The 16,264-nt window shown below is 45.0% G+C and overlaps 1 protein-coding gene across 11 annotated transcripts in view; it reads right to left on the bottom strand.

Annotated features, from left to right (window-relative positions):
* The window catches only part of CLEC16A (C-type lectin domain containing 16A), a 1,646,984-nt gene that overhangs the window by 1,182,806 nt on the left and 447,914 nt on the right, over nucleotides 1-16,264 (bottom strand). For all 11 annotated transcript variants that reach the window (XM_073591184.1, XM_073591186.1, XM_073591185.1 and 8 more), the window contains one exon: nucleotides 12,578-12,752. In XM_073591184.1, coding sequence (XP_073447285.1) covers nucleotides 12,578-12,752 — 175 coding nt within the window. The remainder of the gene's footprint in view (nucleotides 1-12,577; nucleotides 12,753-16,264) is intronic.

Genomic DNA, 16,264 nt, shown 5'->3' with positions numbered 1-16,264 from the left:
AAGGGCTCTCAGTTTCCAATACCACAAACACCTCCAGGGAACCTGGGTCTGCTTCTGCAGGTTCACACATCACCTGGCACATAACACTAATCACGTTCTGCAACACAGTAATAAATTACTTTAACTTAGTGTTCCCCAAACTCACTCATCCATGTCTTTATGGGCCTTGCTTTGTGCTCCTAGACACACTGGCAGTGAGTTTTTTTTCTGCCACTAAACGCTGCTAAAAGCCTATGTTTGCATGGACACACAGGCTAACATGCAGGGGCGTTTAAAAGCAGAGAAAACAAAAATTAAAAATGCCAGACACCCCTAGGAGTAGCTGTAAAAACGTTCCGTGTGCATGAGGCCTTACATTACGTAGATGTGCACTGGATGAGGAAAAGGACCCAATACTTGTAACAGCTATCTCAAGTATTGAAGACAGTCTTCCGTGCATAGCCTCCTATCATGCAGATGAGGTTCAAAGAGCCCTGCAAGTCTAATTTAGTGAAAATGAACACCCTGTGCAGGCAAACTCTGAGGATCAATGGTAGGAAATATTTATTCTTTAACCACTTCAATACCAGGCACTTAGACACCTTCCCGCCCAGGCCAATTTTCACCTTTCAGTGCTGTCACAATTTGAATGACAATTGCGCGGTCATGCTACACTGTACCCAAACAAATTTTTTATCATTTTGTTCCCACAAATAGAGCTTTCTTTTGGTGGTATTTGATCACCTCTGCGGTTTTTATCTTTTGCGCAACAAATAAAAAAAGAAACGAAAATTTCGAAAAAAAACAAGTTTTTCTTTGTTTCTGTTAAATTTTTTTGTAAATAAGTACGCTTTATCCTTCAATGATGGGCACTGATATGGCTGCACTGATGGGCACTGATACGGCGGCACTGATGGGCACCGATGAGGTGGCACTAATGATGGGCACTGATAGGCGGCACTGATGGGCACTGATAGGTGGCACTGATGGGCACTGATAGGTGGCACTGGTATGCGGCACTGATGGGCACTCATAGGTAGCACGATGGGGACTCATAGGCGGCACTGATGGGCACTCGTAGGTGGCATTGATTGGTACATATGGGTGGCACTGAAGGGTACATATGGGTGGCACTGATGGGTACATATGGGTGGTACCGATGTGTGGCACTGATGGGCACTGATAGGTGGGCACTGATGGGCACAGATGGGCACTGACAGGTGGCACCGATGGGCAATGACAGGTGGCAGTAATAAAACATTGCTGGGCAGATCTGGGCATTGCTGGGCAGATCAGTGACATAATGGTGCCAATCAGTGCCCATTTGTGGGCACTGATTGGCACAGATTGGGCACATGTGGATGGCCATGGGGTACATACCTGGCCATTCACGTTGCCCCTTCCCTGGTGGTCCTAGTGGCATCCCTGGTGGTCCAGTGTGGTGATCTGAGGGGGGACTGCGCTGATAAACAATCAGCGCAGACCCCCCCTGCCAAGAGAGCCGCCGAACGGCTCTCCTCTACTAGCGTCTGTCAGACGCGAGTGAGGAAGACGCGATCAACGGCTCTTCCCATTGACAGCGTGATCAGCCGTGATTGGACACGGCTGATCACGTGGTAAAGAGCCTCCGCCGGAGGCTCTTTACCAAGATCGGTGGAGCGGTGTGTCAGGCTGACACACCGCTCCACCGATCGCCGCGATGCGCGCCCCCCGGGGGCGCGCGGCGGCATGTTATCCTGCTGGACGTCATATGACGTCCAGTCAGGATAACAGAACCACTTCCCGGACGTCAATCCGCTATAGGGCGGGCGGGAAGTGGTTAAAGGTGATCTTGTTCAGGCCCTGGTAATTGATTCTGGTGCAGAGAGAGACCTCTTTTTCCAGCAATAAAAAAATCCTACCTCTACAGGTGATGTAGACTTCTGAATAAACCACCTGTCCAGATTTTTCATAATATACTTCGACATTGCTTGTGCCTGAAGTAGAGAAGGGTGTATATGTAACCCCGAGAAGGGGGTGGTGTCAGGCACCAGCTCTATGGCACAAATAGAGGGACAAGGCCTCAAACTTGCTTTTTCCTCTACAAATCAGCCCAGACAAGAAATTTGTAGTAATAGTGGAAAATATAGGGCTAAATGAAGTACTGCAGATACATTGCTGTAGGCCTGGGCTGCATGTCTCCAATGGCCCAGTCAATAACAGGGTAATAGAAGAAAACTGATCGACCTTGGTAACATGTAGAAAACAATATTCTCTATGTGGAGGGCATCCTTATGTGTGGTGAAGGGTACCACAGCACACTGTGTGCTGCTCAGCAGGATGCCCCATGTACTACAGACAACCAAAAGAGTTTCTAGGAGGCTCAGATGGGATTTTATGTCTTTCTACCAGAGCTTGTTCAATTACATTCCCAGCTGTTCCCAAGTCCAGGAATGGTTCTCTTGGAAAGAATGGTAAAAATTATCTTTTAGTACAGAACGGTATCTGTACCATCTAGGCATCCCTCTGCCAGATACTCAAGGTAATGGGAGTTTGAGTGCTTTAAAGGGCAGGTATTTGCATAATGTCTCTCACTAACGCAATATAAACAGAGGTTACTGTCGCAACGGCAAGCTCATTCCTTTTAAGAATGCTGCGACCATGCCACCTACATAGGCTTCTCAGTAGGAAGAAGAATATTCTAGAATTTTGAAGTCAAACAGGGCCTGGTGTTTTCATGACCTTTCCTGGAAGTGAATGTTGATATACAGTACATAAATAAAGAAATTAAGGCATTCCAGATTAGGCGGAAGGTCTCTTCTGACCAGCTCATCCTTAATGCAATCTATTAGCCTTGACAGAACACTGCCACCAAAGTCTGGTTATTCCAGTCCAATTCAGAGGCCAGAGTAAGGAAATGTACAGCATACTACCCAGCTGTCTGAGTTCGCTGTTGTAAGTGAATAATCTCCAAGGCTGAAGAGGAAGTTTCATCATCAACCATTCAAAAATGTTCTATTACAGCTGATAATCATAAAGCTGTCGCCAATTCCCCTTGAGAAGTGAAGAGGTCCAGTGCTGGTCTAGATAAAAGGGAGAATATACAGAGATCTTTGATTGTCAAACGGAAAGTTTCCCAAAAAAATGTAAACTCAATTTGGCGTTGGTTCAAGAAACTTCGGAAGAGCTAGGAGTTCCTAGCATACAGAGCAGAGGATGGCAGTGAAGCGATGACATAAAACCAGCTGTCAGGGACATGGCCATTGCAGGACTGGCATTGTTGCCCAAATCCAACATGAACACCCACAGATTGTTCAGATGCATGCAGGAGCGCACCACGCATGCGCAAGGCGGCTCACAAGTGGCGTGACAGACGCTGGCGCCAACTGCCCTATTTAAACCAGCCATTATAGATAGAACATTGCTGGATTATCTCAGCTTCCCTGTGTTCCTTGTGTTTCCGTTTCCTGATCTGTGGACTACCCCTTATTGACCTGGCTTGCCTTGACCTCGCTTCCTGATATCCCGGTTTGACCTTTGGCTTGCATCTGGACTTTGTTTCTGTTCCTGTTTCCTGTGTATGACCTTAGCTTACCCCTGTTTATGCTCTGGACTGATTTATCCTGTATGACTTCTGGCTTGGCTCCTGGTTTCTCCTCTTACCAAGCACCGCAAGTACAGCTATTGCTACCAGTCTGCTACAGTCATCCCTCGGTGACCAGCTCATCTGACTACAAACAAGCACCTGGCAAACCATGCTTCTTTGAGCAACGCGCTCCCTGTCTTCTACTCCAGGGGCGCGTTGTGCTTAGCCGCAAGGGGAGCCCTCTTAGCATCTCGATCTCCACACCTGCACCTGACACCAGCACACCAAGAAGTAGATTCTGCAGCTTCTGTCTTGTATCATCAAAAAAGTAACTGATGTTTTTAGACAGACATTGTGCTCTCAAAACTCTGGTGTGACTTTTTGCCAAAATGGGACCCTCACTAAATCCTGCTTCAGATACTACTTCTTGATGTGTTGGTTCTCTCTTCATTGCTGGATTCTGTACAGTAACACAGTAGAGCCATACACCCATCTTACCGTAGCACGGGTTACTTTATAACAAGGGATATAGACAGAACTTGTCAAACAGATCTGATTTCTTTTTATGAGGAACTAAAGCAAAAACTTGGACAAAGGAGTGGCTGTGGCTATAACATACTTGGATTTTGCAAAAGCGTTTAACACAGTTCCCCACACATGGCTAATGTGTAAGGTAAAGTCTACAGGCTGGGAAAAATCAGTTTGTAAATGGATAGAAAACTGGCTCAAAGACCGTATTCAGAGAGTAGTGGTTAATGATTCATACTCTGAATGGTCTAAGGTCAATAGTGGTGTACACCAAGATTCAGTGTTGAGGCCCTCACTTTTTAAAATTTATAAAATTATATAGCATCTGGGATTAAAAGTACAATTTGAGTCTTTGCAGATTACACCAAGCTATGCAGGAGGTTTCTAACTTACAAAATGACCTTAATGCACCGTTTAATTGGTGGAGAAAGATCTGGGTGTTCTGGCAGATGCCAAGCTGCCATTTCCAAAGGGAGCAAAATCCTTTCTTGTATTCAAAAAGGTATAGACTCCAGAGATAAATAAATCAAAATGCCCCACCCTGTACAAATCATTCGTAAGACCTCGTATAGAATATGCAGTTCAGGTATTGGCACCAGTTCACAAAAAGGATACTGGGGAACCGGAGAAAGTGCAGAGAAGGGCAACCAAACTGATAGCAGGCATGGAAGAGCTCAGCCATGAGGATAGATTAATTTAACTGAACGTATTCTCTCTTAAGAGGAGATTAAGGGGGGGATATGATCAACATGTATAAATACATAAGTGGTCCATATAGTGAACTTGGTGTACAGTTACTCACTTTAAAGTAATATTAAAAGGTAAGGTTTTAAAAAAAATAAACAAACAAACCTCAGGTTACTTAGCTGCTCTGTGCAGTGGCTTTGCACAGAGCAGCCCCGATCCTCCTCTTCTCGGGTACCCCACCAGCACTCCTGGCCCCTTCCTCCTGCCAAGTGCCCCCAGAGCAAACAGCTTGCTTTAAGGGCACCCAAGCAGGCTCACACTCAGGCCACTGCTCTACGTGTCTATTTAGACACAGAGCCACGGCACAGCCCTGTCTCTCTCTTCTCATTGGCTCACTGGCTGTGACTGACATCAGTGGGAGCCAATGGCTCCCGCTGCTGTCTCAGCCAATGAAAGAGAGTCCCCGGAAAGCCCAGCTCTCATGCACACTGCTGGATCAAGATGGGGCTCAGGTAAGTATTAGGGGGGGATGCTGCACACAGAAGGTTCTTTACCTTTGTGCATAGAACGCATGAAAGTATAAAAACCTTGAGTCTTTAGAACCACTTTAAGGTCATCACAGAGGACAAGGGGGCACCTTGAATGTCTGGAAAGGGAAAAAAAATGGAAGTTAGACTTACCAGTAACTTGTTTTCCAATAGGCTTTCAGGACAGCACCCGAGAGATCATGGCTTCTCCTCCCACAGGAAACACCGTCTCAATTAAGTCTTCAATTGGAGTCCTCCACGTTGCCTCGTCAGTCGTTTGTATAGAACTCCAGCCCTAGCTGTAACACATAAGCGACAGTTATATCATAGTATTACAGCAACAGTATAAAAAAAGGGCGGGTTACTGCTGTCCTGAAAGCCTATTGGAAAACAAGTTACCGGTAAGTCTAACTTGCATTTTTCCAAAACGTCTTTCAGGACAGCACCCGAGAGGATAATCGAGACTTACTCCATTTAGGGTGGGACAACAGCCTGTAAGACTTTTCTTCCAAAAGCCTGGTCCCCAGCCGTCATGAGGTCTAACCTATAATGACGGGCAAAGGTTGTCAGACTTGTCCAAGTAGCTGCCTTACAGATTTGTTCAGGGGTGGCGCCAGCTTTTTCTGCCCAACTCACCGCCGAAGCTCTTGTAGAATGAGCCCGGACATTCACTGGACTCTCTTGACCTGTAAGGGAATAGGCTTCTGAGATAGCCATTCTCAACCATCTGGCTATGGTTCCTCTGGAAGCTTGTCTTCCTTTCTTATTACCGGAAAATAAAACAAATAAAGCATCTGAACATCTAAAGTCTTTAGTGTTTTCCAAGTAACTCAAGACTGCTCTTTTAACATCCAGGGTATGGAATTCATCTTCCTTCTTACCCGATGGATTAGAACAAAAGGTAGGAAGTATTATCTCCTGAGTTAGATTCTGGACCAAAGCGACCTTCGGTAAAAAATTAGGATCCGTCTTCATAACAATTCAGTCTAAAAAAATTGAAAAAAATGGCTCCCTGATTGATAATGCTTGCAGCTCACTGACTCTTCGAGCTGTTGAAACAGCCACTAAAAAAACTGTTTTTAAAGTAACTAATTTCAAGGAGGCTAAATAATGGGTTCGAAAGGTTCCCTGGTCAGGGCCTGTAGAACAACTGATAAATCCCATGCTGGACAGCTTTTGATCACCACTGGTCTAGACCGGGTGAGAGCTTTGAAGAATCTAATCACTAAGGGTTCTGATGAAATGGATTTTTCCAGAAATACCCCCAGCGCAGCAACTTGAACCTTGAGGGTGCTGACCGCTAGGCCCTTGTCCGCTCCCTCTTGCAGAAATTCCAGAACAGAGGAAATTTATTTTGGTGATCTGTCAGATGCTGTGCACCAGGAGTTGAAGACTTTCCAAACTTTGGAATATATTGCCCTTGTAACCTTCTTTCTGCTGGATAGGAGGGTAGCCACCAATCTATCCGAGAAACCTTTTCTCTTCAAGAGCTGTTCCTCAGTAGCCAAGCCGTGAGTTTTAGCTTTGCTACTTCCTGGTGAAGCAGAGGACCTTGTAACAGAAGGTCTTTCCTTAACGGAAGGCGCCAATACGGTTTTAGCTGCATCTGAAGAAGGGATGAAAACCAAGGCCTTTTGGGCCAGAAGGGAGTGATGAGGATCACTGTTGTATCTTCCTTCCTGATTTTTGCTATGACCCGAGGGATAAGCTGAAACGGGGGGAATGCGTAACAGAGGTGACATTTCCAACTGTGCGCCAGAGCATCCACTCCCATTGATGACTCGTTCCTGTTAAGGGAGAAGAAACGTGACACTTGTGAGTTTTCCTGGGTCGCAAAGAGATCCACTCTTGGGTGCCCCCACTTGTTCACGATCAAATGGAAGACCTCTGGATTCAATTGCCACTCTGCTTCTAATACCTGGTACCTGCTGAGGAAGTCCGCTACCCTGTTTAGAGTCCCCTTTAAGTGGACCGCAGACAAGGATAGAGTATGGAGCTCTGCCCAACTTAGAATGCTTCTTGCTAGGTTTTGCAGAACTTTGCTTCTGGTTCCCCCTGTCTGTTTATGTAGGCCACCGCCGTGGCGTTGTCTGACAGGATCTGAGTATGCTGTCCCTGGACTTCTTTTGCAAAGGTCAACAAGGCTATCTCTATAGCTTTTAGTTCCCTCCAATTTGAGGAACTCAGTGCATCTTTTGTGGACGAGCCCTGGGCCCACCGACCGTTCATATGAGCCCCCCAGCCCCAGGAACTGACATCGGTTGTTAACCTTACCTGGCTTGAGAAGGACCATAACAGACCCTCTGAATATCTTGTCTGGTTCTTCCACCACCAAAGACTCCTTTGCACTGATGTAGGGATCTTCACTAGTGAATCCCGCTGGTGATTCCAGGTTTTTAACAGGAAACTTTGCAGAGGTCTGAAATGGAGCTTTGCCCACTGGACGGCAGTGACACCACTTGTACCAACTTTTTCTGTTTTTCCTCTGGAAGAAAAATTTTTTGCTCCAAAGAATTGATACGGAAACCCAGGAATAACACTTCCTGTGAGGGAATCAGATTTGATTTTTGAAGGTTTAAGATCCACCCAATTGACTCTAGGTGAACACGGGCTCTGAGCAAGTTTTCTTGAAGACCTTCTCTGGTTTGAGCAAAAAACAGCAGATCGCCCAGATAAGGAATAACTGAGATTTCTTCTAGACGCAGAGGCGCCAATGCTTCGGCCATTATTTTCATGAACACCCTTGGGGATGATGACAGACCAAACGGGAGTGCTCTGAATTGCAGATGTACCACCTTCTTCCCTTCTTTCAGTGCTAACCTCAGATATTTCTGTGACCTGGCGGCAATAGGAATGTGGAGGTAGGCATCTTGTAAATCTATTGATGCCATGTAGCATCCTTGATACAGGAGGTTTCTTACTGAAAAAAAGGAATCCATCAAAAACCTTCTGTACTCTACTTATTTGCTCAGCATTTGGAGATTATGGATGAGGCAGAACTTTACTGAAGGTTTCTGAACGAGGAATACCTGTGAATAGAAACACTGGAAGAACTCCCCTGTCGGGACCGGAACAATGACTTTCTGGGTTTTCAGTTCCTGAACTAGGGACTTCATGGCGAAAGACTTGACCGGATCCCTTGGGACGTTTGTCATCAAGAATCTTTTTGGAGGTTCCTCCCGTGAATTCTATCACATACCCCTGGGAGAGCATATTTACAATAAACTGGTTTGAAGTGATGGCTCTCCACTGAGGAAGAAGCTCTTCGAGTCTTCCCCCGACATTTAGGGAGTCATTGCGATTTTCCGGAGGACGCAGGAGGATTGATGAGCACTCCACTCCTACCTTTGGGCTTCTGAGAAGACCATGGCTTCTTCTTGCCCTGCGTTTTTCCTTCCTACTGCCCTTTTTGGGGCCGAAAAAAACGCTTACAGGATTGTACCTGTTTCTTCTTGACCGGAAACGACAACTTCTTATCTGCCGTACGGTCAAGAATGGATTCTAGCTCCGAACCAAATAACAGATCACCTACAAAAGCAATACTACACAGTCTATTTTTAGATGCAGCATCCCCTGGCCAAGTCTATAGCCATTAGGCCCTCCTAGCAGAATTAGATAAAGCTTCTGACCTGGCTGACATGCGGATAGATTCTGCCGAAGCATCTGCAATATATGATATTGCTGCAGACAGAGTTGTAAAGGAGTCTAGAATCTCCTGTTTTGAGGAATCCGCTGTAACATGGGCCTTCAGCTGGTTTACCCAGTGATCTAAATTCCTTGCAACACAGGTTGTTGCCATTGCCGGTTTTAGATTGTTCATCACTGATTGCCAGGTTCTTTTAAGAAGCAGGTCCATCCTTTTATCCATGGGCTCCTTCAGAGTGCCCATATCCTGAAAGGCGAGGTCCGTAGACTTTGACGCCTGAGAAAAGGCAGAGTCCAATTTTGGAACCTTGTTCCATATAGAATTAGGATTTTCCTCAAATGGAAATCTTTTCTTGTGAGCCTGGGAAAAGAATGGTTCTCAGGTTCCAGCCAATCTTTTTTAATCAAATCAGTGATAACTGAATGGACTGGAAAAGAACGGCCTTTTGAATCTCCTAAACCAGCATACATGCGGTCATGCAGGTAGAGTTCCTTCTTTTCCTCTTCTATGCCCAAAGTGGCATGGATTACTTTCAGGAGTCCTCCAACCTCTTCTAGCGACATTTTGTACTTAGAAGCGGCATCTGTTTCATTTCCCTCCTCCTCAGAATCTGTTTCATCTGCAGCGAGGTAAACGGACCCTTGGGAGTTGTCCTGTGATAACGGACCCCCTAAAATAATTTGAGAGCCGCCTTGGGGTTCTGAAGATGGCTGCAGAACTGAAGGATCCCTTGAGGGACCTGGTTCCTCTTTTAGGTTTGACCTAAAAGCTTGAAAAGTGGCCCGGAGCTCATCCTTTATGGTTGTAACCAAATCGCCACACATGGATGGAGACTCCTCCCTGACTAGATTTGCAATGCAATCTGCACAAAGCGTTTTGGTCCAAACCTCGCTTAATTTCTCTTTGCAGACAGGGCACCTTTTCTTGACTGGTTGGGCAAAACCTTTGGCCTGGACAAACAGAAAAGAGACAAGGAACCACGCTTAAAAGGCTGCTACACAGCACAGATAAGACACCCAGGTGCACTAGGGATGAGAACATCTTACTTCCATGTGCCCAGCAAGCCACCACCACCACCTAAAAACCCCCTGTTGCTGGGCAGATATGCTAACACTAGCTACTGCAACATTCAAAGGGAGATGGGGGGGAAGGGTGAGTAACCCCCCACAGGAGAAAACGGCCCAGAGTCATATAGGACATAGTCCCTTACCATAGCCTTGCTGGCGCCTTGGCTTGCCCCCTTATCCGCTGCATCGCTATCCATAGCTGTCTGCGGACGCGTGGTAAAACAAACGGTTCCAGATTTGAAAACGCCGCTGTGCTGCTTCTTCCCATACAGGACCTGGCTGAAGCGCTCCTCTGCCACCAGAAACATGGCGGCCGCCACCGCTTGTTCCGCAAATGCAGCCAGCAGGGAACGGAGGACAACCGCCTGTCTGGCAAAAAATGGAAACAGCACTCCCAGGCGTACAGGCTCTCCCCGAGCACGGAAGAGGGAGAGGGAGCCCACGGGACCGTCCATCGGGGGGGCAAGTGGGAGGATCAATCTCCTAAGCAAAAAAAAGGCTTAACAGGTGAGAACCTGTGTCTCCCAGAAAAGCCCTGAGAGATCGTGTCTCCCACCAGAGGTGTTCCTCCAGCTGGAGGAAACACAAAAAACTGTCGCTTATGTGTTGCAGCTGGGGCTGGCGTTATCTACAAACAATTTACGTGGCAACGTGGAGGACTCCAATTAAAGACTTAATTGAGGAGGTATTTCCTGTGGGAGGAGGAGCCATGATCTCTCGGGAGCTGTCCTGAAAGACGTTTTGGAAATATGAACTTCCAAATACGGAAGGACTTCTTCACAGTAAGAGCTGTGAAAATGTGAAATGAACTCCCCTCAAGAACTTGTTCTGGCCAGATTAGTAGATTGTTAAAAAAAAAAAAAGGCCTGGATTATTTTCTAAATGCACAAAATATAGCTGTATACAAATTTATAGGTAAAGTTGATCCAGGGTTTATCCGATGGCTATTTGGGGGATCAGAAAGGATTTTACTCCCCCCAATGGAGCACATTGGATCATGCTTTATCTTTTTTTTTCCCTTCTCTGGATCAACTGTGCGTACAGGACTGTGTATATTGAGGTTTTCAATTTGTATGTTTGTTTTGTTTTATATACAGTAAATTAACTTTAAGTCTCGATCCAGCCGGTTACTAACTTTACATTGCTTTTACTACAGAATGTGTGGATATTTTATAGTGTGTACAGTCTGGATAAAGACAATACTAGAAAAATTTCTGTGTAATCACCCATTTCTCTACCGATCCCCAGTCTTTCCTGCTAGGTGTTTTCATGGGATAGAATTGATCATGTTTGATTTCAGAATGCTTAACATAACTACAATGCTTTACATTTTAGAGCAGATATTTTTCTTGATAAGAAAAGAAAGGGGGCAGGGGAAATTGCTAACTAGGGATGTTTTTTTTTTTACTTTTGTTTTTAGCTAACAGGATGAGGGCCAAAAGGCAGCATTTTTTTAATTAGATGTCTGTACCCAATATTTCACGTATTTATTTTGCAATTTAGACTATATATTAATAGGATGTCTCTAATTTGGAACAAATAGCCTAGAATGAAAATTAATCTGCCCAACAGTATTTTAAATACACATAAAAACTCTGTATATACTATTAGAGTATGATACAGTATCCCCATTCTTTGCCAAATTTCCAATTGTGACTTGCTGTTCACACTCTTATAGTGAAAGATAGAACCTATGTGCATGGATTATTTGGCTTTGTATTTTGTGCCCTTTATTTGTAAACTATTTTTATGAATTATAATACTTTACAAATAAAATGAAAGGACAGCAACAAAAAATAAAACCCAACAAAGAACACTTTGCAAAGCAACATGAGAACCCCCCCCCCTTTTTTTTTTTAAGTTCTACATCTAAAATATGTCTCATCTCTAGTCATTAAGCCCTTATACCACTGCACATGCAACTAATAGGGGTTATTTACCAAGACTGGAGAGTGTAAAATCTGGTGCAGCTCTGCATAGAAACCAATCAGCTTCCAGGTTTTATTGTCAAAGCTTAATTGAACAAACTGAAGTTAGAAGTTAATTGGCTACCATGTACAGCTGCACTAGCATCTGAGTGCACCAGTTTTGGTAAATCCCCATTAGGGTCTGTAAGACCCCTTTTACATCGAGGGCGTTTTGCAAGCGCTATAGCGTTAAAATTAGCGCCTGCAATCCGCCCTCAAACAGCTGCTCCATTGTCTCCCATGTGAAAGCCCGAGGGCTTTCACACTGGAGCGGTGCGCTGGCAGGACGTCAGGAAAAATCCTCCCAGCAGCTTATTTGGAGCGGTGTGTTTACTGCTCCTCCACCACTGCTCCCCACTGAAATCAATGGGGCAGCGCTGCGATACCACCGGCAAAACGCCGCTATTGCGGGCGGTTTTAACCCTTTCTCGGCCGCTAGCAGGGGGTAAAGCATCCCGTTAGCGGCCGAAATGCGCCGCAAATCCAACGGTAAAATGCCGCTAAAAATAGCGGCGTTTTACAGCCTACACTATGGGCAGCTCGGTGTGAAAGGGGTCTTAAGACTACGTTAACTTTTTTTAATGTTTGTTTTTTGTACATGTTCTCATTACCTGGTCTTGATTAACCAGTGAGTAGACATATAGCGGGAGCAGCAATCTGTTCAACAAGTGATCTGTCAGGACATCATTTAGGAATTCGCAGTTAATAATCAGAATATCATTGAGATAGTTCAGGTGATCCAAATGTTGCGACACTAAATGACTGAGCGTTCCCCGGTTCTTGTGCCTGCAAAGAAATGAAACAAGGTCAGAAGACTAATTAGACTATCAAGTAGTAGGCGACTTTATTTCCTGTACAAATATTTTTTTCAGCCAACAAATCACACCAGCTCTGGTTTTAAGCAGTTTTCTGTGTTTTGATCTGGAAGTAAACTGTGAAGTACTTTAAGAGATCTAATTATGCCAATCCATCCTGTTCCCATAAGAGCTAGACATTATAATGGGTTTTAAAAACACCCTGTCTGTATATAGAAGATTTGTATGATTAAGTTTACAAACTCTCACCCAGCCAGCCATAGATGGTTCAAATCTTGGTATGTTCAGCAGCGACGAGCCAAGTATGGAACCATGCATGGGCAGGCTGATTGTTCCCAAGCTGATCGATCTATCAACTTGGGTACAACTAGCAGGTCGGATTTTTTTCCCCATACGGTTACTGCCATCGGCTATGGCCACTAGCAGTAACCATTGTATTCGGTCAGCCTTTCCCATCAACACGGACTGCGTTGATGGGGGAATAGAACGATTTTCTTTCCCTCCACCCATAACTATGTCAGTGAAATCACTTAGGCGTTTGTCCCACACTTACGGCACACTCAGTAAGATGGCAGTCTATGCATCTATGTGCCTTGCCTCAGAGCAGAGCTCTATGGCATCACAATCCCATGAGATCCCAGTGTTATTGAAACACCCCATGTGACCAGCTACGTCACAGGGGGTGTGAACAAGGACATTCACGGTTAACACAGGGAGGATATTTCCATGTGATATTTCGCCATGGTAATAGTATACTAAAATGAGGCTTGGTTCATCTTTACTGAGAATGCACAAGATTCTGGCTTTGACAGAGAGGAAAGGGCAGAAGTACAGATGAGGCTGGAATCGGAAGGCAACTGTATACATGGCGCCAGCTTAGGCAGGAACAGATAAAAAAGAAACCAAGCTGCACAAACAGTAAGAAAGATCCTAGAATGCTAATTCGTATCCTGGTGAGATTATAAATGTTATACGTAGTGGCCATATGATTACTGGGAATATTTCTTCTGAGTTTACTTCCTCTTTAACACCAAAGTATGTGTGTTTTTAGGTCTTTTTGTTGGATGAAATTTTACCATTCATCAACCTATGTTGGGTTAAATTGATATCAATAAAAGGTGTTTTTATCTGATGCATGTGTATTTCTCTCTCTTTGAGAGAAAATGCACAAATAAAGTCCTGCGGTACCTGTTGATCTACCCTGATTGGGAGCTATTCATTTTTTCCTATATTTTCCAGATGTGGTGCTAATTTGCGCCTAAATGCAACCTTTAGCAAATTATTAATGGCCATCAGACAGGCAGCATTTACAGAATGAAAGTAGACTTTTCAAATAAGCTTTTATTGGATTGTCAAATATAGACAGGGGTCATCAACCCCCCCGTGGCCCACTGCCGGGCCGTGGCCTGTTTGCAGCCGGGCCACGAAAGCTGCACTGTCTGACGAGCGGCGGAGCGAGCAGAGATGACCTCATCTCTCACCGCCCGCCCGCATCCCTGCTGTTCCGTGCTCACAGTGGGGCCGCTATACTGAGGTGAGCGAGCAGAGAGATGAGATCATCTCTCACCGCCCGCATCGCCGTTCTTCCACGCTCACAGCGGGGCTGCTATAATGCTGGAGGTGAGGCAGGGGAGCAGAGAGCTGAGATCATCTCTCACTGCCCGCCCGCATCACTGGTCCTCCGCCGACACAGCACGGCAGAACACCGATACACTGCTGGAGGTGAGGCAGGGAGATGAGATTATCTCTCACTACCCGCGCGCCCCCCCCCCATTACCACTGTTCTCCCTCACTACCCACTACTCCAGGCTTGCCTCTGAACTAATGCGCACACCTGTGCTGCCACCACTGCAGTGACAATCTTCCTGGGGTGGAAGGCGACGTGGCAAGGGACAAAATGCATCTGGTGGCAGGTGACGTGGCAAGTGACAAGCTGCATATGAAGGCAGGCGACGTGGCAAGTGAGAATCCACATCTGGCGGTAGGTGACGTGGCCAGCGACAAAAAAGCATCTGGTGGCAAGCAATGTGGCAAGGGACAAAATGCATCTGGTGACAAGCAACGTGGCAGGTGACGTGGCAAGTGACAATCTGCATCTGGTGGCAGGTGACGTGGCAAGGGACAAAATGCATCTGGTGACAAGCGACATGGCAAGTGACAAGCTGCATATGAAGGCAGGTGACGTGGCAAGTGACAATCCGCATCTGGTGGCAGGTGACGTGGAAAGTGACAATCCGCATCTGGTGGCAATTGACGTGGCAAGTGACTCTCTGGCACATTCTGCATTATGGCGAGTTGAACTTTTTCATTATATATTACAATGTAATAATAGAAATAATATGCTTCAATCATCCTGACATCATATCAATGATGGTGTCGGGATGATTGAAGCGCCAACACTAGCCATTGTCCCAATAAACTGCCCGCGAAAAGTCATACACGCACACACCCACCACCCCTCGGCCTTGGCACAATTTTCTTCAACAGCGCCGGTCCCTGGTGCCAAAAAGGTTGGGGACCACTGATATAGACTATTGTTGGTATTGCTATTACAATCCTGGTCTTGTAAAATAAAAGTGTATGCTGTGAACATAGAACTTCTTTAGGAAAAAAAGTTGTAAGGCGATCAGATTAACACCAGTATCTTCTGCCTTTAAATCATCCACCTTGGACCTACAGGATGATGCCTTCTAGGGCTGGCCATAATTATACATTTTTCTTGTACAATTTTCCTTTAGATTTACCAAAACCATATAATATGAGGTAAAACCTAAACACCTTCAGTTTGTTTGCAAACAGGCAGGCACTTGTACTACATAGTTGAAGGTAAATCTAAAGGAAATTGAAGAAGAAAATTGTATCATGTATGGTCAGTTAAAGACACATCTGAATACAGATTTGCTGCTAACTTGCGAGTGATAACATTAGTAAGGTTTATCTGCTTTGGAACTCAGAAAATCAACAAACCATAGTATTTTAAATGGTAAAAGATAAACGCATTAGCTGTAAATATTAATCAATTGATAATACTATGTGGTATATATCAAAACAATAAGTAATGTCAACCATAGAAATACCAAGTAAAAAAGTGACACATATCAGTAAAAACACATCAAATACCACACCATGTTATAAAGTTAAAAAAATAAAAAGCAGTAAGCAAAGACCATATTATAGACACAATCTTCCGTGAATCTGGCGTTTGTTAGCAGGAATCACCTTCAGTGCCCCTTCACCTTCCAAACTATGTTATCTCATGTACAGACCTTCCGCAGGTCACTAAAAGCCCTCCCCTTTAAAACAGATGTTAGTTATTGAGGTCCTAATCCAGGTACACTCGTTCCAATGTAAAATAATCAGTGTAAAAGGTGTTAATGAAAAAATCAGAAAGCTGACAGTGCTAAAATTACTTAAGTTTAAAAAGTGTAAACTCACATTTTTCAGTGCACCTAGGCAATGCGCTTAACACTTTTGGGGTGTTAT

The sequence above is a fragment of the Aquarana catesbeiana genome, linkage group LG06 (genome assembly GCF_042186555.1).
Source record: "Aquarana catesbeiana isolate 2022-GZ linkage group LG06, ASM4218655v1, whole genome shotgun sequence".
NCBI lineage: Eukaryota > Metazoa > Chordata > Amphibia > Anura > Ranidae > Aquarana > Aquarana catesbeiana.
This window is presented reverse-complemented; position numbering and strand designations above follow the sequence as displayed.